At 34.7% G+C, this 26,116-nt stretch overlaps 1 protein-coding gene across 1 annotated transcript; it reads left to right on the top strand.

Moving 5' to 3' along the window:
• The first annotated feature begins 1,299 nt into the window (after positions 1-1,299).
• Positions 1,300-25,686, top strand: LOC110452858 (serine/arginine repetitive matrix protein 1-like). The gene is made up of 4 exons (XM_021501578.1): positions 1,300-1,390; positions 20,879-21,048; positions 21,738-22,119; positions 22,511-25,686. The coding sequence occupies exons 2-4, from the start codon at positions 20,884-20,886 to the stop codon at positions 24,244-24,246; spliced, it is 2,283 nt and encodes a 760-aa protein (XP_021357253.1). The 5' UTR covers positions 1,300-1,390; positions 20,879-20,883; the 3' UTR covers positions 24,247-25,686.
• The last annotated feature ends 430 nt before the right edge of the window (positions 25,687-26,116 follow it).

Below are 26,116 nucleotides of genomic sequence, written 5' to 3'. Positions count from 1 at the left end.
CTGAGATCGATAGTGTCTATTATATATAGGTATTTGTGATAAAGACATTCTACACGAGGGCGTAGACTTAGGGTTATACCCGAGGATTTGCCGAAGTTCTTACTCATAATTCACGAAGGGGAGGATTTTAACATCCCACCTACCTAATGATTGACTATTTTTCTCCCATTCTTAATTGACATTTTGAAAAAACAGGACAAAGAAAATGCAACTGAAACATTTAATATAACAAATTTTCTAAACAACGACAATAAACCTATGGTATAGCTCATATGTAAAGGTCGATACGAGTCATTCAAGGAAAGTTTGTGCAATACTACTTACGTTTTTTGTGCTAGTATCACTTGCGATATTATCGCAGTCAGTTAAACGACGTTTTACCAGGCTTTCCATGGTGACGACATACTACAACGCCGTCTTTTGATAGTAACGTCATAGAAGGAAATACGTCATACGAGTATCACACAGAGTGTTCCGTATGAGTATCACACAGAGTGTTCCGTATGAGTCCTGTATCACACAGAGTGTTCCGTATGAGTATCACACAGAGTGTTCCGTATGAGTCCTGCATCACACAGAGCGTTCCGGATGAGTATCACACAGAGTGTTCCGTATGAATATCACACAGAGTGTTCCGTATGAGTATCGCACAGAGTGTTCCGTATGAGTATCACACATAGTTTTCCGTATGAGTATCACACAGAGTGTTCCTTATGAGTCCTGTATCACACAGAGTGTTCCGTATGAGTATCACACAGAGTGTTCCGTATAAGTATCACACAGAGTGTTCCGTATAAGTATCTCACAAACGTAGAGGTGGGAGCAAACACGATATCTCTCAGTTACAACCTATGGATTGTATTAGTCTTGACTTACGTTCCACATATATTGATCAAAAATAATTAAAGCCAGTTGGATATGATGAATTATTATAACATATTCTTTTGCTTTTAATAGTGTGTGCATAACGATAGATAAAACAATATATCCAAGGATGAATTACATTGTTCCTTTCACCTATATATCAGGTCTCAGCTCTGTGACTGTCACATCAGGTTTGTGATTCGATGAACAACATGTTAAACGTGTTAAAATCATTGATGCTTCGGCCTAAACACCATTAAAGATACATGTACTGAAAATATAGGGTTAATTCTGTTAACGCGTATACTGCTGCAAGTTGACTTCGAGAAGTTGTCGGGAATACTCGGGCAATTCCGTTTCATTCCGTATTTTTGGATTATGACGCTGTACTCCTCAGTGTATATCATATGCAACCGTTGTCATTTGTGATTCATCGCTGGTGTATAGGGCAGGAAGTTGTGTCGGGAGACCTTACACACATAATGTGATCCAAGGGAAGCTAATACTGGTGGGACTATAATGTGAGGTAAGTAATTTTGATTATTATATATATATATATAGTGAATCTAATTGGCCGCCTTTCATTTTTTTTTAATAAAACATACGTTCTATTACACTTCTACAAAACAATGTATTACATGTTCTGGCATACTTCTGACATGATTATTATGATAATATCAAATTAATTCATGCCGACCATATGAGTCGAAATCTTTTATTTGCTTAGATAAAAAGAATGCCTCTTTTAACTTATGATTATATATCTAAAACGAGTAATTTTATACCCTTCACGAATTTTACCTTTTTTCTATTTCATTATATAATTGAAATTTTAAGGGAACAATGAATTCATCTACATAATGCACCAGGAGGCATTAGTATATGTCACAAATTTCATAAAACAATTTATTTAAATAAATAGGACAATTATTATAATATCTTGTTTCCTGAAGGTGAATAAGTATATGTATGTATAAATAAGGACACTGGCGTATTCTAATGTGACAAATACATGATGGTATTACTGTACTGTTTATCATAAAACTGTTGGTGTTATATACACACTAAATAAATGTAATAGAAAAGATAAGTGGTGAAATAAACCAGCTGTATTCGTCTCTCACTTCTCTACACTGTCGTTGAGTTGGTGTCTCTCCCTAGCTTCAGACAACCGTCTCTCCCTTCTCGTCGCTGTCATTACGTTAAAATACATTGTAACTGAACATCTAGAAAACGATTATGCGTATACATTGTATACACACAAATGCTTTTTATATTTAATTAGATTAAAACTGTTCGTAACATTTGTGGCAAATTATTCATTGCGTATAAACTTTCATGCATTATCTAATGCTCAGCATTGTACTCCTCTTCAGAATGGGATTAATTGTATAACGAAAATTAACATTTATATTGGCTTTCATACAAATTACATATTCGTTAAAACGTTTATTCTAGTAATATTATAGGAATAGACACACAGAGTGTAACAGAGATTATTTATAACGATATAGCTACACACATCCACAGTAATTTAGCATGAGCTATGACTGGGGAGTATATAATTAAGGCACTGTTCTATTTTATCGTAAAAATATGCTTTTATCACATAATGTACTGTCTTATCCAGTGAAAATACCCATGTCATATTTCTTTGCATTAATAACCCATGTAATTTGACCTATCAGCCAAGTGAATTATGACGTCACGCCTTGAACAAGTAGATAACGTCACAGACTTACGCACTGGAGCCAAATGGCGGCTTATTACATTTCAAGGTTGCATGAAAATGTCGTTTTACACAAATCTTGATCATGTGATAAAAAGGATCTTTCACTCGTTTTCAATTCATATGAAATTTATGAAACTCGTCACGATTTTTTTCTTTTATCTCGCAAGAGGCTTGCTAAATTGAAGCATTCTTAGGCTCGTTTCATAAATCTCATATGAAATGGAAACTCATGTAAGATCCTATATATGCCCCACTGCACTGATTACTATAAGCATGTTATATATAACCAAAGAGACTATGAAATTATAGACTCTACTTTGTTATATTCTCAGAGAGGCATCCAGTTGATCAAATCCAACTGAGGACACTTTAAAGTATGAAATAAAATAATATAAAAATTATATAGCATCAGCACACGCGGAGAAAATAGAAAATAACGGCAATCTGCTTGTCACAACGACAAAGTGAAGACATTGTGAAACCCTGCAAACATTCACATCTTCAGGGTGAACTTTTCGGTTTCCTTACCCGAGGCTTTGTCGAGGGTAAAACAATCAAATAATACCCGGAGATTGAAGATTTTTCTGTTACAATGTTAGGAATGAGTATTTCGCTCCCATCATCCAACAACACCACGAGCATACCCTAGTGTCAACAAAACCATAACACGAACTAAACATCGGTAAAACTCGGGGAAACTCGGTAAAACTCGGGCAAAATAGGATCAAAGGAAAGATTTACATTGAAACCATTGAAAATAGGACAAACAACGTATTATATAGTTCGCGTGTATTTAAGCATGTTATTCTATGCAGTCACATAGTTAGTAGGCAAGTGATGCTGAAGACCGCATTTTTGCAGTGTATATTCACTCTTTTCCGATAGAAAACCTTGGTTACAATGTAATAATCTAGTGGCCAATGAGCCGTATCAATGTAGAAAACTTCGACTGTTAAGGTATAATCTGCTGTAGCAACTTAAAAGTGATAGAGACAACGTGTATTCAACATCTTACTGTCGATTATAACTGATAACAAGCTAGGTGTGTGTGTTATATTTCCCATATGTTTATATGAAATAACGTTTTTTAAATTTGAAAAAATAGTGACTATCATCTAAACCGACCTAATGTTATATCTGGTCGTAGTCATGTACTGAGGATGCATCCCAAGCGGTGTATAATGTTCTCAGTGAACACACAACACCATGTAGACATTTTAATTGTTTTAATTAAAAAAACCCATCTTTAATGAGATTCACCTATGTCACATTAAGTTGTAAACACCATTGAAGTATTTTCAAAATCAATTAGCGAAGATGTCTGTTTATAGAATTTAGTTGTGGTTACGAGGGCTATCACAAATAATGATATACTATTTATGAACATACCAGCGTATATATTATAACCACCACCGTCACTTAAGTAATAAACGTCACTAAATTATCAACTAGGCCAAAGTGTAAGACATGACGAGCTGTCCGTCTCAGACACAACTTTCTTACACAATTAATGGCCTTGTGAAACCAAGGCCTAGAACCTGATAGCCCAGAGCGGAACGACATATTTTTTTGTTTATTTTAACATTGGAAACCATGATTAACATCGCTGGTATCATGTAATGAACATAATCTTGTATTGATTAAAAAGGAAAAACACCCTTTGCGGAGAAAAAAAATTGAGTCATAAAGAAGGTAAAGTTACCGAACAATGTAATGTATAAAACGTCTACCGCATCCTCTGGTTAATGTGTCGTCATACTTAGTAATACGTACAAACGGCCGCGACCAACATTCTGTCTACTGTGACATACCTACTGACTTCTGTGTCATATTACTGTGACGTACATGACGATTACCGTGATGCACATGCTGATTCAGAGAAGGAATTCACCCGGTGTATCTCATGGGGTAGCAGTGGTGCAGAATAGTGGGGATGTTATGCCTTCTCCTTTTAAAACATTTTAGAACATATAGACCTGCTGATCGAAAACACAATGCAAACATATTCATAGAAGATTTGTTTCTATTAAATACTTATTTATCATAGGATCTACATAAGCAGCTTAACATTTCAGCAGTAATTAAGGAAAAAGAAGTCGATAAAATATAGTCGATACAAAAACACAGTAATTAGTTCGCAAATCGTCAAATTTTGTAGATAAATATTTATTCACGAATGTTCCATATATAATTTATAGTAATCATTACGCCATTGTCGTGATTATTGTTAGTATATTATGCTCGCTCTGAGTGCTGTTCAGTTGTTATTAAATACAAAACCTGTTTCAAAAAAATGAAATACTTCTGATATGAACAAATAAAAATGGGAAGGAAAAAGACAAATACCTTATCTGGATTCTAAACATTATTCATGTGTGCTTTGAAATAGCCACACGCTTTGGAACATTTCGGTCAGTTTTACAAAATTGTACAATAAATTGAGCCTCAGATTAGCAATTTTGAAAGACGTCATACAGAAGGTTTTTTTAACAAGAAGTGGAAAGGAAAGAAAACACACGATTACCGTAGTGTGATATACAGACAATATGCTAACAAATGTTAGTGACGATTACGTATGATAAATGTATATATATATATATTATATTTTGGTAGATGGAAGAATCAAGTTATCAAACTAAGAGTGGATGTCTCGTTATTGTTACATAAAACTAATTTAAGGAAGGGCAATCGTTAACATCTCCGGAAAGACGATTTTAGAATGGGCCGTAATTGCCTGTCTTATATTTTATTAATTTCAACTATCATTTCTGTATATTTATTTTTGGAATTTCCCAACAAACTATTCATATATGTTCAGAATTTGTCGACAGTGTGTGACTGGCATTTTTTTTTATTAGCTAATAAAGTCTAAAACCTATTGCAATTCACGAAGAAATGATGACAGTTTAGAAGTCAATTAGCATTTATATTGAAATGACCCCCCATGTATATAACATGCGGCTAGCCATTATGAATCACGTCACGTCATGTCTTGTTATTGATTTTTTTAAACCTGTTTTGCAAAAGTGCACTACGTCTTTATCGTCTATCTGGGTGTAAACGTGTGTTTTGCTTTAAGGTTACAGCAACAATCTCCTAGACACGAATATTAGACATCGGTGATATATCAAATGACATGAATTTACATTTACATCATTCATGGTGTATACCATTGCAAATTTTGGTGATATGCAAATTACTACTGTACTTTATAAACCCTGTTTAGATATGAATAATTACAATGTATGATGAATTCGTAGTTTTGGAGGTTAGCTTACAAATTTGAGAATAAAACTCTTTTATGCGACTCTTTTTATTGTAATCTAGGGACTCCTGGTGCACTGGGTTATTTTAAAGTACATGGATCTTTCTCTTACCCCGGATTTGCTCTATAATTAGGAAGTTCGCGGCTTTTGAGGATAAGGATCACCCATAAGCTGATTAAAAATCTGTAAACATTAGGATATAGCTTGCTTAGATTTTATTGATTTGTTATAATATGCTATTCCTCATTCCATTTTAATTGTTTTCGCTAATACTAAATGCAATTAAAGTTTCAGATATACGTATGTGTTTGTACATTTGTAGTTTCCCTCCTGTGAGACGTTGACTCTTCTACCGACTGTCTTTTAAATGAAATGCAATTTATGTTTGCAATTTAAAATGTATTGCAAAAAAATGTATCCTTGTGACAAGATTGGAGGCTTGTGATGTAGAAGGGAACCTTGAAAAACTGTCGGTCATGTGAAAAAGTTTTCAAAATCTTACATATTTTAAAGGTGACATTATGTCGAGAACGTTGACGAAAACAACCCTTTCTTATGTTTTTGATACATTGATATATGCATTTCTGCCGTACAATTCAACAGAACTGAGGAATGATACTAGCAGATGACATGCAGGAATTCCGAATTCATGAAACATCAACGAGTCATTTGTGAACTTATTGAGAGGCAATATTCTGTACTGTGTAATGTCCTTTGTTCTCACTACATGTGATAAATAATCTGTTTGTGTCATCAAACAGATGTTGTGAACATGTCTAGTTAATACATGGACAAGACGGTGTGACGAAATCCCTCTTTGATTGACCCACATTGATGGCTGATGTCTATATAGACAGAACCATATATTTGAAAATTTGTCAAAACCACAATATCACGTTAATTGATCATTTGGTATCATACTAATCATTTTCGTAGAACAGAACAATTTCCATCCAATCATATGAAATATAGTATGAATGCTTAGCATGTTATTTTATAAGACAATTAAGTATGAAAAAGTAAGAAGAGTTTATAATTGACTTTTGGTTCCTGCTGATTACAGCAATAGTGTGAATTCATAAAATTGAATTACCATTAAATATATTGTTCTAACAGGCTAGCTTTTGAAAATAAAACCTGCTATGGAGTAAGATGATCCAGCTTTAAATAGTAACGTATCGAAACAGGGAACATTGAACGTTTTTCATTTTACTCTCAGTATCATTAAGTAGATCTGGAAACAAGAGGGTTGTAATTAGATATTCTAGATTCATACTTATGTTGCCGCCTAAATCACTGAAAAAACAAGTCTTTACCCCTTCCCCTTCTTTTTCTTTTGGCGCAATAAAATGATTGACGTATGAACCTGATGTAGTTGTATGATTTTTAAAATTTTTGGTTTACAAAAAAAATCAAATATGTATATATAAATATTTTATAATTTTTGAAAATATAGCTATGATATTTTCTATACTAAGGTCATTTTCTTAGACCACATGTATGTGCCAGTATATCTCTAAGCACGATTTGAAGTGTGAAGATGTCACGTTAATTATGAAGAGGTATTCAGAAGAGTGATTCATTTCCATTTCCATTTGGTTGATATCTACATAATGTTGTTTTCATATGAAGTAGATTATTAATATTTATGACATATTTTAATGAAACGATGACATGAAATTCATCCTATTAATATGTATTTGTATATAACTACACTGATACCCATATCCTGGTCAACAATTTATAGTAGCCTATATACACATCTGGAGTACAGAATATCGTGTCCTTGTCAACTGATCGAGATTTTAATTAACACAGTGTCAATTGAAATAAGAATGGACGGATAGACGTCGTTTATCACTTGTATGTCTGGAACCGTGTTAGCAGGAATGCATTACCACCTTGATACATGTGCTGTGCAAGGTTAGTGCAAACACGTCACGTTTGTTAGATTAAAGGCATCATGATGAATGCATAAATTTACATCCAGATAAGATATGACAGGATGATTGCACCAAATAGAATGACTTAAATCGTTATCACTGTATCTAATAATAGCAACACCACACAATGTACATTTAAGGATCCCTGTCCAGCTGCAGGCAGCAGATAATTCCACTGTAGATTTTCGTGCATACGTTAACCGCCACTGATTTTCAGTTTAGATATAACTGTAGCACGTAAGAACGACACTAAAATGATGAACGGTTTATTGGTTGAATCTTTGTTTGGGCCAGTTACACTGTTTCACTCAGAACACTGGTTTTTATATTTTTCAAAACTTCAACTATTAACCTATTTTAGTTTTGTGGTTTCTTTTTCGTTAATTTTTAATTTTGGTCTATTCCGTTTCTTTCGTTTTTAATTCTTGCTCAGGGGCCACATATATGCGTGCAAATCTTATAACGATAACTTATAGCGAATAATTGGATATTATGCATTTTTTACACTCCTGTTTTAATTGTTTTTAATCATACAATTTTAAGTTTGATAGAATACATTTTTCTTTTTGTATTTTAATGTCCCTTTTTTATTTTGAAGCGGAATAAATTCGAAATATTTAATTAGATATATTTCAATTTTAGATTTACGCCAAGACACCTTGTCAGTTGGCAGTTTGTTGTAAGGAAATGACGCACGGAGCCGTAGTGTTTGTAACATTTATTGTCCAATCACACGGCCGATAGTGTCAGAGATGGACAGTAGTTATAAAATACTGTGACATGATCTCAATTTTAAAAGAGTTCCTAAGGAAAAACCCTTGAAATGATTTGTATGTGAATTCCAACTTAGCCTGTTTGACATGCATACATGAACCTGTTATACATAGTTTATGAATAATTTGATATCTATTCCTATGAAAGTGTATTAAGGATATAACTTTTATATAAAACAAACGCCTGATGTGTGAGATAGTGTACACATATTCAAAACTGGTCTATAACACAATTATCATGATCGCGCGCAATCGCGCACACCTGTGGTGCACACCTGAGCTAGTCATACATACCTGTTGAGAATTATGGTTGAAAAGAACTACATGTTATATATATGATGAATACTTTTAAACAGGTATCATGCCATGGTCAGTTTTCATGTCTAAAACAAGCTTGATACAAATTTGAAATATTTGCGCTTAGATTTCCCATCCAGTCAGAAAATTAAGGGCTTTATTTTTACTTTTAAGGTAGGCCATGTTAGCTTGAATGCATGAATGTAATATACAAACATATGATTTTTTTTTTTATAAATACAGTATGTCAAACATGAACTACACCGTATCATACATTTTCGATGACTTATCGCTGATGCTAGAGACCAAAAAGTTTGGATCCGAATTATGATTATATGAATTCAAACACTAACTGTTTGTGTTCGTCATGTGAAAGTGGGTGAATTATTTCTTTTGTGCAAATTGGACAAGTTGGCTTTCTTTTTCCAAAAGTCCACAACAAGTGGCATTTAAATGACTTTTATTTCAACACAAGCATTATTTACACTTATCTAATCCTATGCACAAGTGATAATTACACTAATTTAATCCTATTAACAAGTGGTATTTACATAACTTTAACTCCACACACAGGTGTTATTTACATAACTTTTACTCCACACACAAGTGTTATTTACATAACTTTTACTCCACACACAAGTTTTATTTACATAACTTTTACTCCACAAACAAGTTTTATTTACAAAACATTTACGTTATTACACAAGTGTTGTTTACATGACTTTTACTCCAAACACTAGTGTTATTAACATAGCATTTATTCAACATACAAACAGGTAAGTATCCCGTAGCTTGATGTGTATTTATTATGTTAGCGGTTAAGAGTCAGGAATTGACACATTTAGGAAAATAGGTAATAAGACGAATAATTAAGGGAACCAGTCCAGCTTTAAATTATCCATTAATAGGCATTGTGCATGGCGTTACTCGGAAGTTCCCATAGAAGATTAACATAAAATATTCCATCTGTTTCTTAAGAAATTGTTATTTTACGGCGTTTTTACACATGCATAAGAGAAATGTAGCCACCTCATTATAATAAACGTGTGTGCATAAACGTTGCAAAGTGTGCGTAGGAGTTCGTTATTAAGAATAAGGCCATGCTAAATAAAAATATCTGCAAAAAAGTAACTAAAAACTGTACGTACATGCTTGCCATAAATTACAAACTATATACATGTATAATAAATTACAAAAAATACATCTCTTTTGATCTGATATTGATAATACTAAACTATAGATTTTACTTTGATAATATTTATATGGCTCTATATTCCGTCTTTGCGTATTGCAGAGTTATCTTCTCTTCTCAAGTTTGCTTGTCATGCTGGACTTGTCAGCTGCATTTGACGTCATCGACCATGGCATACTTTATAAACGTCTTGAATACTCTTATGGAGTGACTGATACCGCACTATGCTGGATACAGTCATACCTAAGTGAACGACGACAGTGTGTTGCCATCGGATCTGCCACCTCACATGACAAAGTACTAGATTTCGGGGTTCCTCAAGGGTCGGTGTTAGGAAGACGAAAATATTGTATGTACTCCAAACCGATTGGAGAGATTTGTCGTCGCCATAGCCTTCGCTATCATTGCTATGCTGATGACACACAAATTTACATGGTCATAAAATCACAGGACAGTTGGAATACAGTCTCAGAAAGTCTGGAAGCTTGTCTGACAGATATCAGTATCTGGATGAACGCCAACATGCTTAAACTTAATCAGGAAAAGACGGAACTAATCGTCTTTTCCCCAAAGTGTCAGCAAACAATGGCTCTCCAGCTCAAGGTTGGTGCCAGAACTATTGAGACTGTTCCAGCTGTTAAAAACCTAGGGGTATACTTTGACAGTTCTCTGAACATGGAGAAACAAGTGAACGCTATTGCCAAATCCTGTTACTACCAGATCAGGAACATCGGCTGTATTCGGCAGTTTCTAACTGCAGATGCATGCAAGATTTTGGTGCATTCACTTGTTACCTCTCGGTTGGATTATGGTAACGCCCTGCTCTGTGGTATATCTGACAAACTAACTAGTCGTCTGCAGAGGGTTCAGAACACTGCAGCACGGCTAGTTACTCGTACTCGAAAGAGAGAGCACATCACACCTGCGCTTTATTCGTTGCACTGGTTACCTGTACGATACAGGTCGCAGTACAAAATTCTGGTATACACATACAAGGCACTGAATGGAACAGCTCCTCAGTACCTACAGGAACTTGTTACCCTGTATCAGCCGTCAAGATCACTGCGGTCGGAGTCAGAATCTTTGTTGTGTGTCCCAAAATCTCGTACTGTGACCTACGGAAACAGATGCTTTGGGAGGGTTTCGGCTACGTTGTGGAATAGCCTACCATCTGCTATTAGGAAGTCGAATACCCTGGCCAAGTTCAAGAGGGACATAAAAACTCACCTCTTCACGTCTGCATTGAAGAATCTTTGCAAAGACGTCATGTAAATACCACCCTTTTTTTTTTGTTCAATTATGTGCACATTGCTTGTTAAATGTATGAAAGTGATTGCAAGCCTTTGTTGTTTGTTTTCACAATTATAACCATTACTATTATCCATATGTTGTAAAGCGCATTAGAGTAATTTTACAAATTAAATAGGGCGCTATATAAATGCTGTATATTATTATCATTATTATTATTGGGAGCAGGTATTGATTGTTACGTCACTTGTTGGTGAGAGTAACGTCATAATTTTTTGAGAAAACGACGTAATTTTCTCACACAAACCAATGACGTTACAATCAACACCTGCTCCCAAGAGAAGATAATCTGCAATACGCAAAGACGGAATACGCACATGTAGATCATTTTTACTAATGGGTTAGTAATTAAATTTCGTTGTCATCAGGAGCTATTTAATAGGCTAACTACGGGGGTATGTAACACGCTATATAAACAGCACATTTTTTTTTTATCTCCTACATTAGAGATTCACAATATTATAGATGTAGTGTTATTGTTATACTAGCTACAGATACATGAGATTGAGGGAAAACCACGCTCCTCCCCAGTCGACTTAAAAACCACACATTTGTCTATTTGTATCATTTAGAATTCCCCAAAGACATATTTGAAAATCCCACATTAGTCTCCTGACTCCTTCACTGCAGTAACGTTTTGTTGGTTAGATTTGTTTTATTAATTTAGATTAATTAATGTCTGTTGACAGCTATATTATTACAGCTAATAAATATCATCTACATTTGATATAAAATATCCAGGATGACTCCATGACACTTGTTATATTCCAATTAAATCCATATGTAGGTCAAAGATCTATTTCCTTGACGTGATAAAGTATTTTTCCATGTTTACATGCTCTTCAGATGTAATAAACAGAAGTCGTCCGAGCTGAACCTATGTTAAATGACATCCCTTCAGCTCATGACGAAAACAATACATGTCACAGATATAAAACAGTAGATATCGGTATTCATTTTTATAACTATTTCTTTATGTGTTTGATCTAATAATCTTAAACCGCTCAAAACGATATTTGAGTTGACGTCAAAATGCGATGTAGGCCATTACTTTGACATATTTTTTTATATCAATACCTTGAATTCATTCGTGAGTGGTTATAGTGTTCAATGCGCAAGTTAATATTAATAGTATTATTGAACACTAAAAACAACTTGATGCAAAATGTCAACCAATAAAAACAAATTCTCGTAATATGTGTGATTTTAAGGGAATGTAGATATGCGTCATGACCTCAACCGTAATTCGCTATGACACATTTACACAGATGGCACATTAGGTTCATACCGGCAGGGTTCATCGGTGCATCAATATACGATACTTATTATTCAATTGTACTTGACAGATCCAATTTATTTACATGCTTAATATGATTAGTCGCACACAATTCCATGTTGTATTGCATACCCTCTTCACATAACAAGAGTTTACGTGTGAGTAGCAGTCAACGACAGGTAATATGCAGTTTCTTCAATCCTTTCAATTATACTGTACGCAAAACACAATATACGGGTTTTAAACCTTGCATTGTTCTTGCGTACAGTACTATTTTCTGATATTGTCTCTTGGCATCGATTTCCAAGAAAAAGAAAGATTAATTGCTTCAGGAAAAAATAAGGAATAAAAAAGTGTTAACGGTTTTACGGTCTTAAAATCTATGAAACTAAATGTGGACAAAAAGTGTACACTGGGTCCCCAAACAAAGTGCCAGGATAATCAGATAAGGTCTTCGAGGAGGGTAGGCGTTTTCTATTTCATGAAAGACTACCGTCATGTAAATTTCGCTCGAATTGTAGTTAATGGCATGGCCTTAAAATAAGAACCGGCGTTTTTACAGCAAAAATTACAGATATACCGATGAACATAATAAAAAACTTCCACTTTTATTATGCTTCTGATTTTTAGAGTCACGAAATCAAAATGTTTTTCCTGACATCTTATATTTTCCTAGTATTTTGCATTTCTTTAGATCATAAATTATCATAATACAAAAAGTTATAAATTACAAATAGGTTACATTTTTTGTGAACAAAAACAAAATTGTGAACTAATTAGTGACATATTGAGAATAAATATCTGTGTGTGCACGTTCGCAGCTGACTCCTACCACGGCCCGTATAATAAACCCATCACTGTCAGGTGGTGATATCAGGCTGACGTTTGTACGTATTGTAATGAAACAAAAGTTTGGAAACGTCCGACTAACGACACTGAATATGCATTATAATTATGTATATCATTAAGCGTTAGGACATGTCCGACTGGATTGTGTACAACGACAGACGGTGTCGGTAAGACATCATTACAGAGACATGTACCGTGCTGTTTTAGTCTTATAAAGCTGTCCATGATAAGTCATAAAGCCTTGTTCGCTTTGTTGTAATTGTATTTCGCGTTAGGGTGCATCAGTACACTTCTATTGAGGAAGATTGAACATATTAACAGTCAGTCTGTAATAAAAAAAAAAAAAGAATCAAAATATTGTAATGTGATTTTTGTTAATTGGTAGGTACAGAAACACTACTGACTAAAACTTATAACTAGATAACCTGACTTTGTGTATAAATGTTTATGTCTGAGATTAAAAAAACATACACATACCTTAATGTGTTTATTTGTGTTATGTTAAGCTTAATTTTGATCAACATTTATTCCAAAAACGGTTACTTGTTTTCATTCATCAAACAATATAAATTGTCTAATTAATATATTTCGACAATTTCCTTCAAAGGCGAGCCTGCCAAAACTTACATATTTTGTATAAGAGTGTAATCACTGCAAGTATCTGACAAACTTTCAGTTAAACTATATAATTTACATTACATACCAATCAAAAAGTAGTCACTACATATTACTGAGTAAATAGTTTAATTTAAATGTTTCTTGTTACTGTTCCTGCTATTGTTCATTAACATTTGTAGCATATTCCGTCTTTGCGTATTGCAGAGTTATCTTCTCTTGGGAGCAGGTATTGATTGTTACGTCACTTGTTTGTGAGAGTAACGTCATCAATTTTTGAGAAAACGACGTAATTTTCTCACACAAACCAATGACGTAACAATCAACACCTGCTCCCAAGAGAAGATAACTCTGCAATACGCAAAGACGGAATATAAACATCTATGGAGGGGTTCCTGGTTAGTTACAATTCTTTTATTAATTGTTCAAACCTTACTCTGTATACTTAAAACAAACATCGCTGATACACCTTTATCCTTCGTTATAAAATACTAGCTATAAATAATACCAAAGGATTCACATATGTATTCTTAATTATTTGTATTGTATGATTCATGATGCAACACGCCTGTTTGCCATATGAACGGCATATTTCAGGAGAGTCTCCATCATTGAATATACATTTCATACATCATTTGTTCATGAAAAGTGTACCAAACGACGGAACAGACTTTAGGAAACACCGAATATATTTTACGATGACATAAGCATTGACAGTAAAACAACACCACTTGAACACTTGGTTGGTTCCTGGTTGGTGGAGATCAGTGTCATATCGCAAAGACGCCACGTGACACATTTATTTGATGCCAGAACAAGAGCATGTAATTTATATATTTCAGGTTTATCTAAAGAGTATGAAACGTAATTGCATTTTTTTGCCATGTGTGCAAAATGCTCAAGGTTTGATCAGCGATGTGGTTTCTGTGGTTTTTCTTCTCATACATTTATGCAATGCGGACAGATTTAGTCATGTATCCTGTGACATAAGAACATTAACAAGTACATCTACTCCTTTGATGACCTTTTAATATTAGGACATTTCGTATTTTTGCAGCACGTTGTTATAAGTTCGTAGGTAAATCAAGATAACAGGTGATACAATAGATGTCTGTAAATAATAAATCAGATCCGCGGTGTGTGTCTATATCTAATTCATGGAAGAGGAAGCAAAATAAATAAATCAAAAATAAATCAAGAATCATATCAAAATATTTTGTTTTAAATAATAACTTGAGTTTGAAAAGATACGTAGGTACAGGTATTTGATGGCAACCTTTTCGTCTTGTTTTATTCTACTTGATCCTTTGCAAAAGTCCCTTTGAATGTAAATATTTCCTTTGCTCACATTTTGCTTTAAGTGTGGATTATGATGTAAAAAGACTGCTTCCAGATATATTCCATAATTCTCAGAAGTTTTCCATCATAAGATATATATTCCCTATAGCATTAGTTGTGCGAAATGATGGAACAGCATTTAGGGAGTACTAAATATATTTTACGATTACAGGTCCCGCTTAGCACTTCAAAATACGGTTTTGTTGACAATTAGATATTCTCTTGTTATTTCTAAAAACGGGTAATGGAGAGCTTCAGTTTTGTAATTAAAATCGTGATCAGGTGTCAGAGTAATCGATATTCCTTCATACAATAGGTGCGATAACAACCGTCGTTCTGGAACGCTACTTTAATTTAAGATTCCAAGCCCCCCCCCCCAAACAAAAAAAAACTTGAGTTTACTTTGACTAATATTGGGAAAACGCATCACATCAAACGCTCATTCATGCAATGCTGGCAAAGAATAATGTATTGCTGCAAAGGTGGTATATCGATTATCGAATACCATAAGTGGTACAGAGATATATTAATTAGTAGTCTTGGTATTTTCTCTAGAAGGTATTAGGGGAAAATTACCTTTTCGATTTCTTTTAAAGAGAAGCCGAGCTGATCAACATATCTCCCTATGTTTAATGACTATTATGCTACTAATTAAGCTCATTGATGTGATTATGTTTAACGCTGAAATATGGGTGAATTAATATCGTGCATAGGACAAGTTTTTTTTCTAAACCTACATTGAGTGAATTTGAAGACATCAAATAATCTACTCATTATATATATCATTTAGTGAGTAGATTATTTGATGTCTTTAAATTCACTCAATGTAGGTTTAGAATGAAACTTGTCCTTTGCACGATATTCATTCCCCCATATTTCAGCGTTAAACAAATACAAGGTTGTCATTTATAACACCTAAGTATTAGATAAATTATTTATTTAAAACATAATTGCAAATTTTAAACAAATAGGAAATCTGTGTTTCATGTGTGACGCCAGTCAAAACATGATTAAATGATTTAAGTAAAGCTATTTTCGATCTTTTCTCCAATTTATTCAGGCATGACAGTTGTAATGTTTTATAAAACAAATTTGAATTAACATTTTAACTCGATCTTATGCAGTATCTCAAATTTCCTTCTTCCTTCAATGAGTGAAATTAGAATATTTGACAAATGAAGACAGCTAGAACGAAAACAGTTATTCAATTATAATACATTGACAATTAGAACTGTACATACTAAAAAGAGTGACTCACATATTAAAGAATTCATATTTTGAATAACAATTCATAGCTGTTTAAATCATGCATATACTGTGCTTGAGCATCAACTAATGTCTAGTTGTCGACTTCATAAAATGTTTTTACTTTTATGCATTTTGCAGATTTGAAATCTCCCTTGTTTTACAAAACTAGAGCCAGTTTGCGATGTGACACTTAATCATTTATAATAAGTTAATTGTGATTTCCAACTTCCAAATTTGTTTTACAAAGTAATCAATATTTAATATGTTTAATTTACTCTATGTGTTGTAAATGTTGAATATTATTGTATATTAAGCGTAAAGCTTAAAAGTTATGAAACAATAGATTAATGAATGTATCAGCTCTATATATTTGATTTGTTTGAAGCATTGTTACCTTATAAACAACTTTCACCTCAACAAACAATTTTCTAAGCTAATATCTGAAGTATGTTTTTACGCAACACAAGTAATGTATTTCCTAAATTCATACAGATAACCCTTTTGCTTTTTTTACATTAATAAAACTTTCTGAAAGGGAATAAAATATTTTCATCCAGCTAAAATTCAGCAGAATAAGAATAGATAGAGCCTATACAGGCGTATCGTGTCTGCAGTTAGAGCCTATACAGGCGTATCGTGTCTGCAGGTAGAGCATATACAGGCGTATCGTGTCTGCAGTTAGAGCCTATACAAGCGTATCGTGTCTGCAGGTAGAGCCTATACAGGCGTATCGTGTCTGCAGTTAGAGCCTATACAGGCGTATCGTGTCTGCAGGTAGAATGTCAGTATTACATTGACATTCACACTTTCAATATCAATATATCAGTGATCAGTCAACCGTGTCACAAAACATATTAAAATGTTTGACACTTCAAATTGGATAGTCTTCAATAGGGTTATAATGAGGATTTCATTTCAAATGAATGAGTCTGCACCTTGCACTATTTCAATAACCGAATTACCATTGGTATGACATATTAGTTAAGACATGTATTAAAACATCGAATGCATTGATACATTTAATTTTTGCTTTGAAATATTAAAACATTTTTATAATTATGCATTCACAACGATGAATCACCAATAATATGTGCCGATTCAAGCACTTGTTTAACACGTTCGATCATTTATATAATTTTTTTTTGTGTATTAACATGTAAGCTAATTCGTATGAATATGTAATACAAGTTTGCATATATATATATATATATATATATATATATATATATATAGTACATTTTATTATCTATGTATAGTACGGATTTAAACTATGTATATCTATGATATTGTACAGATTTTAATAACTTAATATGAATCTGTGGAATGTACCCGCCAAGTCAAATTTGTTTTAAGTAAAATACACACCTTAATCTACAGAGCACGTTATTTGTTATTGTACGGTTATATATACGGATGTAATTACTGTGGGCTTCCCTTGTGTTCTTACCTTTATATATAAGTTAAGCCTTAAAATGGGTTGTTCAAATTCATCTTGATAGAAACCATTCCGTAACATGCCTAAGTTTTCCTAGTTTATTAGCAAATATTTACATTTGCTCTTCATTACCACTATATAACACTACCAAGGCCAGTTCTGTGTTATGAGACCATAACACTGGCGTAGTGATATATCCACGGGTCCGACTAACTAATGGATTGCTATTCCTTCCGCACTTGCAAGTTAATCAGCAAAATAACCCACTATGATTCAATAATATTCACCGTTTGATGTAGGACTATTATAAAATGTGAATAGAATATAGTGATTGATTTAAGTATGGAAATAGTATAGATATTTTTGTGTTTATTTCAACGAACTATATTTGTTTACGGGTAAAAGTCACGAGACAACGTTCCGTGAGCTATTCCATGGGCTGTTCTACCTATGGAACGAACACCGCGAACTTCGAATTTAAAAGTGCATTATGAACTTGGAAATGAAAATGAAAAAGATGAAAAATGTAAATATAAGCATAAAACAGCATTCTGTTCCGTGTTGTGGTCCTATAACACGGAACAGAATGCTGTTTATGCTTAAATAAGTGTTACCTTTTTTTAATGTTTTATAAGGTCAGACAGACACGTCACACGGGCGTAAATAATTTATTACTGAAGCATGACAAATAAGCTAAACGCAGGGCTATCTTTATTAACGATAGACACATTCATCAAATAATAATTAAAAATGTGTATAAACCGATATAACAAACCAATTAGACGTCGTGTGTCATAAAATGGCTTCGACCAGAAAACTGTAAAACTCTTACTCTTTGAGGAAATGTCAAATAACTGGTATATATATTCAATGATTCATGGCTAGGTTTTACAAAATATTTCGAAATGGATATCAGGGCGTGAGTGTCCCAAGCATGATTCGTTATATGGGTCATCAGTGCAAATTTTCAAAATGTTTTTTCGTGAATTTTATTACACACATTTTTATATTTCTCGAAGACGATCATTTAAAATTCCCTATAAATTAACTTTTGCTTGAATTTCACACTTTCTTATTATTTGTAGAAGATGACATTTTTGTGTTGAAATATTGTCTAAGCTGATGCGAGTTTTGAGGAACCGGACCCTTGATGAACAGCTTTAGTTGTCACTTTTTCAAATTTTGAAACTTACATAGAAGTGACATGTATCTGTGGACATCTTCCCGACTAAAAATATTAATATATTTCATACAGCGACCACAAAGCTTAAAGTCACTTGTAATGTAATCGAAGATATTTTTAAAAGGTGTATATCAGCCAGTAAATTGCATACATCAGGCAATCGGGAACCATCAGCCTTAATTAAGAAACATCAATGTGGCATTGTGCATATTATGGTAAAAGAAAATGCCTTTCTTGATAATGCTTCTTTATTGAATAATCAATGTCTGATATAGAGTATCTTTAAGTTGTTCATGATAATTATTTTTTAATAATGATATATACCTATCTATTTCACCTTTGCCATAACTATATTCAATCACGATGGTTTAAACGTTTTCTTGAGTGACACTTTTTGATTATACATGTGAGAAAAAATATTGTCTGGTGTCTTTGAATGTTTTTCGCTTATCTATTGATTTGTTTTGACGTCGGTGACTTATACTTGACGTGATTGATATTTTGGGATAGATTAACCTTGAATCTTCATCGTTAATTTAAATACACGCAAACATATATAGATATATATATACCTCGTGGTAACCATATAGATTGAGGTAAATGCGAATAAAGTATTCTCATTAAAACAAAAAAAGGTGAATTTGCGAAATATATTTGAAATTAACCGTGTATCCAGAATACACCTCCAAAAATCGTAGGCTAATTAACACTACCTAAACAGAGATACACATGTAAACCAAATTAATTCAAAATTATTTATTTATTCATTCAAATTTTAATTACACAATGTTAAAAATATTGCTTTTGTTAATATATCAATAAAAACCAAACAAACAAAAACAAGTGTCGTCAATAAAACGTTGTTGGTCAATGTTTCTGTACTGACAGATCATGTGTACTGTAGTTGTTTAACTACCAATGGTAACCTAGCCATAATGTACACTTTGACCACCATTGCGTCATAATATACACTTTGACCATTGCGTCATAATATACCCTGCGACCATTGCGTCATAATACACACTGCGACCATTGCGTCATAATATACACTGCGACCATTGCGTCATAATATACACTTTGACCGTTACGTCATAATATACACTGCGACCATTGCGTCATAATATACACTGCGACCATTGCGTCATAATATATACTGCGACCATTGCGTCATAATATACACTAATTTGACCATTGCGTCATAATATACACTTTGACCATTGCGTCATAATATACACTGCGACCATTGCGTCATAATATACATTGCGACCATTGCGTTTGCCTTCCTGATTTTTTCTTCACATATATATGTTGCTCAAATTCAAGTTGGTTGTCAATAATGACTCCTATGTCTTTTCCAGTAACTATTGACTGGATTATCAGTTAAATGTCACCTGATACTCATCCCTTTGTACAATGGCGCAATAAAACAAGCTTGGCGCTTATAGTTGCAGTGCGCAGAAATAAACTGTCAAGATTTCGGACATATATTATTAAGTTCATACTCATAAAGAGTGATTTTTTTATGATTTATTGATTTTTTGTATTCCTTTCTATTTTAGCAAACATGTTGGAATATCACGTGATAGCCCTGTTGCTTGCGTCATACGCTGGTATATCTGTTCAGCACGGTTTTCTCAGTTGGCCTCCACAGAGATCGTCTCTATGGCGACAGGGACACGAGTCACCTATCAACTACAACGATAACGCCCTCTGGTGTGGAGGATTACCTGTAAGTAACGCCCTCTGGTGCTAAAGCTTGCCTATAAGTGACAAATGAAAATATATTCATGTTGCTGGTGGTCTTACATAATGTTGTGATACGGCACCGCTGCCACTTCCCAATGCGCTGTTATTTTCAGTGCATTTAAAAGGGAGATAATAGTCTTTTAAAGATTCATTGTGGTTGGTTTATCTAATAGTGTCGGGTTTTCGTTTTTGGCCTTTCCTACGGAGTCATTTGAAATATTCATTGTGGTTTTTTTTCTTATCTTACCGGGTTTTTTTAGATATAATTTACTAAAAAATTGCTACAGTTGCTGGTCTCGCATTTCAAATTAATCTGCATATGATTTTATCTGAAAAACTTCAATCCTGTAATTGACAATGCAATTAACCAATAAAAACAAAGTATTTAGCAACTGCCACATTTTTGTTATCACAATAATAACAATAAAGATATTTTTCTGCGCATTTGACGAATATTATTATGAATATTGTTGTACCCCTTAACTAGCCTCTGAATGTTGTTCGCTTGTAACTCGGTATGCTCGCAACTTTAACAATGAATTACATCGATATGATATGTAACATTCATGCACAAATTACTGACGTTTTGTTTTCAGCTGATATTGATAATCCATGTCATCCTAACTAAAAAAGATAAACTTGATAACTAAATTGACTCCATTTTTATCACAGTACTTCACACAAGTAGGTGAAAAGTGTGGAACTTGTGGTGACGCCTACTACGGTCCTCATGACCACGAGGCTGGTGGGAAGTACGGCCTTGGGATCATTGGTGTCCGTTATCCCATGGATACCGCGTCAATCAAGGTCACGCTCACCATTAACGCCTATCACAAGGGGTTTTTCGAATTCAAGATTTGTCCTCACAACAACCCATTGTCGCCTGTCCAACAGGAATGTTTGGACCAGCATCCTCTCAAAGTACGGGAGGCAAAGAAGGATGAAAAAGGCTTAAAGTACTTCCCTCCGAAAGGTGGCGAGATCGAGTTGAACGTTGAACTTCCGAAGGGAATACGGTGTAGTCAGTGCGTTCTTCAGTGGAAATATAAAACAGGTATTGATAAACCTACTGTAGGCGCAACAGTTTCCTTACATTGCATCTCATGAGTTAATAGTGTTACATGTGTATACATGTTTCTGATACATTTCATATCTAAACGTTAATTTAAAAATTGTGCTACATTCTTATTCCATGACGTTATTCCTGTTTGTATTCAGATCTAGATATTTTTTGACGTTCCGATATGAAGGCATAATGCTCATAAAATTTCTTATCCAAAATAAAAAAAAATCACAAAAAGTAGCACATACATTAGTAGAGTGTAAGTCCGTTATTTTCATCTGTTAGATCATTTCGATAAATAAAGAGTATCTGTAACTAATATCTACGCTATTAACAGAAAACGTAGATTTTGTATTTTCATTTCCACCTGTGTCTGTTGAAGGAAATAGTTGGGGACAGGACCGAGATGGCAATAGCTGCCTGGGTTGCGGACCACAGGAGCAGTTCCAGAATTGTGCTGATATAAGTATTGGCTATGACGCCCCGCCAGAAGAAAAAACATTCGGTTTTACAAAGAGATCAGTCACTGTTCACGAAGAACATACAAAACGTCCTGCTATAGACAGAGGCACAATAGCTCCAGATCAAATATTGCAACCGAAGGACGCAAATACCAACACGTTATCTCCCAGTGAGCGATATGTTGTTTACGGTCAGAGTGTGATCACGTCCGCCCCTGATCTGCCTCCTCCACCACCGAAGGTTCCCCCGAAAATTGACATCAGTGCTGTTACTCTCACTGACCAACTTCAAGAGATTATGTCACGACAAACTTTGTCGCTGACTAATCCTCCCGTACCGCCGTTATACATAGACCAATGGACTACCCAGAAACCAAGCAGTTTACAACCCACAAATATACCCCCGAAACAAAAGGAAGAGAGCTTACCTTTAAGCAATCAACCAAAGAAGACAGAACCGTCAGCTGTCGTAGACATTCAACATCACACAACGAGTCCCCCTGGAAGGCGATTCGCGTGGAAACAAGTGGAGGTTCGCACATCCAAAAACCTAGAAACGCACGGTAAACACAGGACAGGTATGGTCATTAGTAAGCCCCTTCCTCCAGGAACGAAACCTAAACCCAGTTTTCCTACGTCTGTACCAAATAAAATCAAGAATGCTAATTTATTATTATCTGCATTGACGGATCGGAAGACTACGTCGAGGACTCATACGCGTGGTAGTGGTGTACGACGGTCTAGAACGAAACCTAAGAAACTGACGAGAAAGCAGAGAAGGAGGGCTGAACAGCTTGCCAAAAAACAAAGACGAGAAGCTGCCAGATTAGCAAAGAAGGCTGCTAAACTGGCTAGAAGAAGAAAGTCAAAAACTGAAACAAGAAGATCCCGTCGGAGGAGAGTAATGATAACAAGGAAAGAAAAGAAATCTGAGAAATCCCTACCGGTACCTCCTCAGCAAACACTTCCAGCCATGAGTGTTATCTCGGCTAGGGTAGCATCGACTCACAACCAAAACACAGAAAGGAAGGGTAGCACGCAACGGGCCGCCATTCATCAATCGACTATATCGACCCGGGTTACAATGAGTAAGCATGATCTTTCACAGAAACCTACTACCGTTAGCGTTACTTCAAGAAAACATTCGGTTCCCACTGAAAAACAACATCAGGTACAGAATTTAGATACACTAACGAGCAATCTAAGTTCAAGGTCATCAAAAGGACGACATTCTTCTAAAAGAACTAGTACCGTTGTTTCCAGAACGAGTTCATCCACACGATTGTCTCAATCAAGATCATCGTCCAAAGGGTCTCGAAATCGATATAGCCGTAGGAGATCAAACTCGAGGAAAAAAGATCGTCATCAACACAAACAGAAATCGGATAAAAATCAACATTCTAGATCTGTAGCAAAGCAAGGAAGTCAGCCGGAGTACTCCAAGTCGTACCTAGAGTTAGTATCAAGCCTGAAAAAGGTTATAAACCAAGCTGAAAAGGTGGCAGTGAAACCCAACGTTCTTAAGTCAATGAAGGAAGTGCTGAGTGCTGTTTCAAACGGTGACCCAACTTTGGCTGGGCGGAGGTTTAAATGTTTTACCAACCCATCAAGTTGTTCTCGGAGCGGAAATAGAAAATTGCGCAGTCGTGGCGGCTAATTATAATGGCATAATTATCAGAAGGAGTTTTCATACCAATGATATTTTATGGATGAGTGAATCTTTAAACATAATCACGTGTACAAATGTAACGCGAATCCTTCAAGATGTTCTCTGGACGGAAATGCCAAATCTCCCATCGTGGCGTTAAGTTCTAGTAGTATTTCCCTTATGCAGAATTATCACGGAATAGATTGTGAACAACTGGATTTTTCATATTAACTTTCTTTCTGAAAAAGGACGTTTGGCAAAAAAAACAGTTTGAGTAAAAATATTAACACGACATTGAACACACGTAGCCTGTATTTTATCCACAAAGAATCGCTGACTGGCATATGTGGATAATTATCTTATTTTGCAAACCTGACGCAGAAAAACGTAGGACAAAAAACTTGGGCAGGTGATTCTAACCACAATCATTTTGAGATGAAAACCTGAATATAGTAGATTGTACATTGTATAATGTGACATTTTTCGTTGTATACAGAATCAAAAAGAGGATACGCCATACTGTCACCACATAATTGAAGAATACTGTTCTCATTTAGAGACGTGACCCATTTTCTTTCATGTACGTGTAGTCTACCTGAACACTGATTGTAAGCAATGTACATGTATGTCAATTCAATTAGTCTCACGTCTGTCTGTTTTTATCACACGATGAGCATTTTGTCTTTCCAGTGAAAATAATTTAAAATGTATAGATAAAGTATTCGGTAAGGTATAATCTATGGAGCAAACATACTCTTTTCGGTTAATCAATCCATCTGTCGGTGTACATAATTAAAATTAAGATATTTTTTTTACATTAGGTCAAAATGTTAACTAGTTTTTTGGCGATAACTTCAAAATTTAAAGGTTCACAATTATCACTTCATTTTAATAATATTAAAAGCAATAAAAAGAGTGGCGATAATCCGGACACTCGGAAGATCCGGATTATTGAAACAGGAAGTGTCACAATTAACTATCAAGAGTTTCTAAAAAAAAACATCCGGCGATGTCTATTACAAATTGATGAGATTCCACGACACCATCCCTCTACACTGATATAGAACCGGGTGATATGAGATTCCACGACGCCATCACTCTACACTAACACAGATCCGGGTTATATGATATTCCACGACACCATCCCTCTACACTAATATAGAACCGGGTAATATGAGATTCCACGACGCCATCCCTCTACACTAACATAGACCCGGGTTATATGAGATTCCACGACGCCATACATCTACACTAACATAGACCCGGGTTATATGAGATACCACGACACCATCCCTCTACACTAATATAGAACCGGGTAATATTAGATTCCACGACGCCATCCCTCTACACTAACATAGACCCGGGTTATATGAGATTCCACGACGCCATCCCTCTACACTAACATAGACCCGGGTTATATGAGATTCCAAGACGCCATCCCTCTACACTTACATAGACCCGGGTTATATGAAATTCCACGACGCCATCCCTCTACACTAACACAGACCCGGGTTTCACATTTATATTTGGTCGTTCCTGATCAGCTACACTGTTACTACGACAATTCTTTATTCTCGTGTACTTTTTGTAAATCCAAATTGATGGGTCCACGGATATTCGATTGTATTTATAAAACAGTCCATCGAAGTTACTATTTGAAGCCAGTAGTTATAATTGATAATTATCAATAATGTGTAGTGGGGGTTGCTGATATAGTCTCGGTAGCATAAGCGAAGTGATTATGTGATTGTTTATTAAGAGAGAAATGTCTACAAATCTCTAGTAGCTTTAAGTTCGTGTTCAATGTCTCCTGTACTTGCCTAGTGGTAATCGTGTTGTATCGTAAAGCATCCGTTGTACAATTTCTTTATTGACTTAC

This window comes from Mizuhopecten yessoensis, unplaced genomic scaffold, assembly GCF_002113885.1.
Source record: "Mizuhopecten yessoensis strain PY_sf001 unplaced genomic scaffold, ASM211388v2 scaffold6919, whole genome shotgun sequence".
NCBI lineage: Eukaryota > Metazoa > Mollusca > Bivalvia > Pectinida > Pectinidae > Mizuhopecten > Mizuhopecten yessoensis.
The sequence above is the reverse complement of the archived record's forward strand: the minus strand, read 5'-3'. Positions and strand labels throughout refer to the sequence as shown.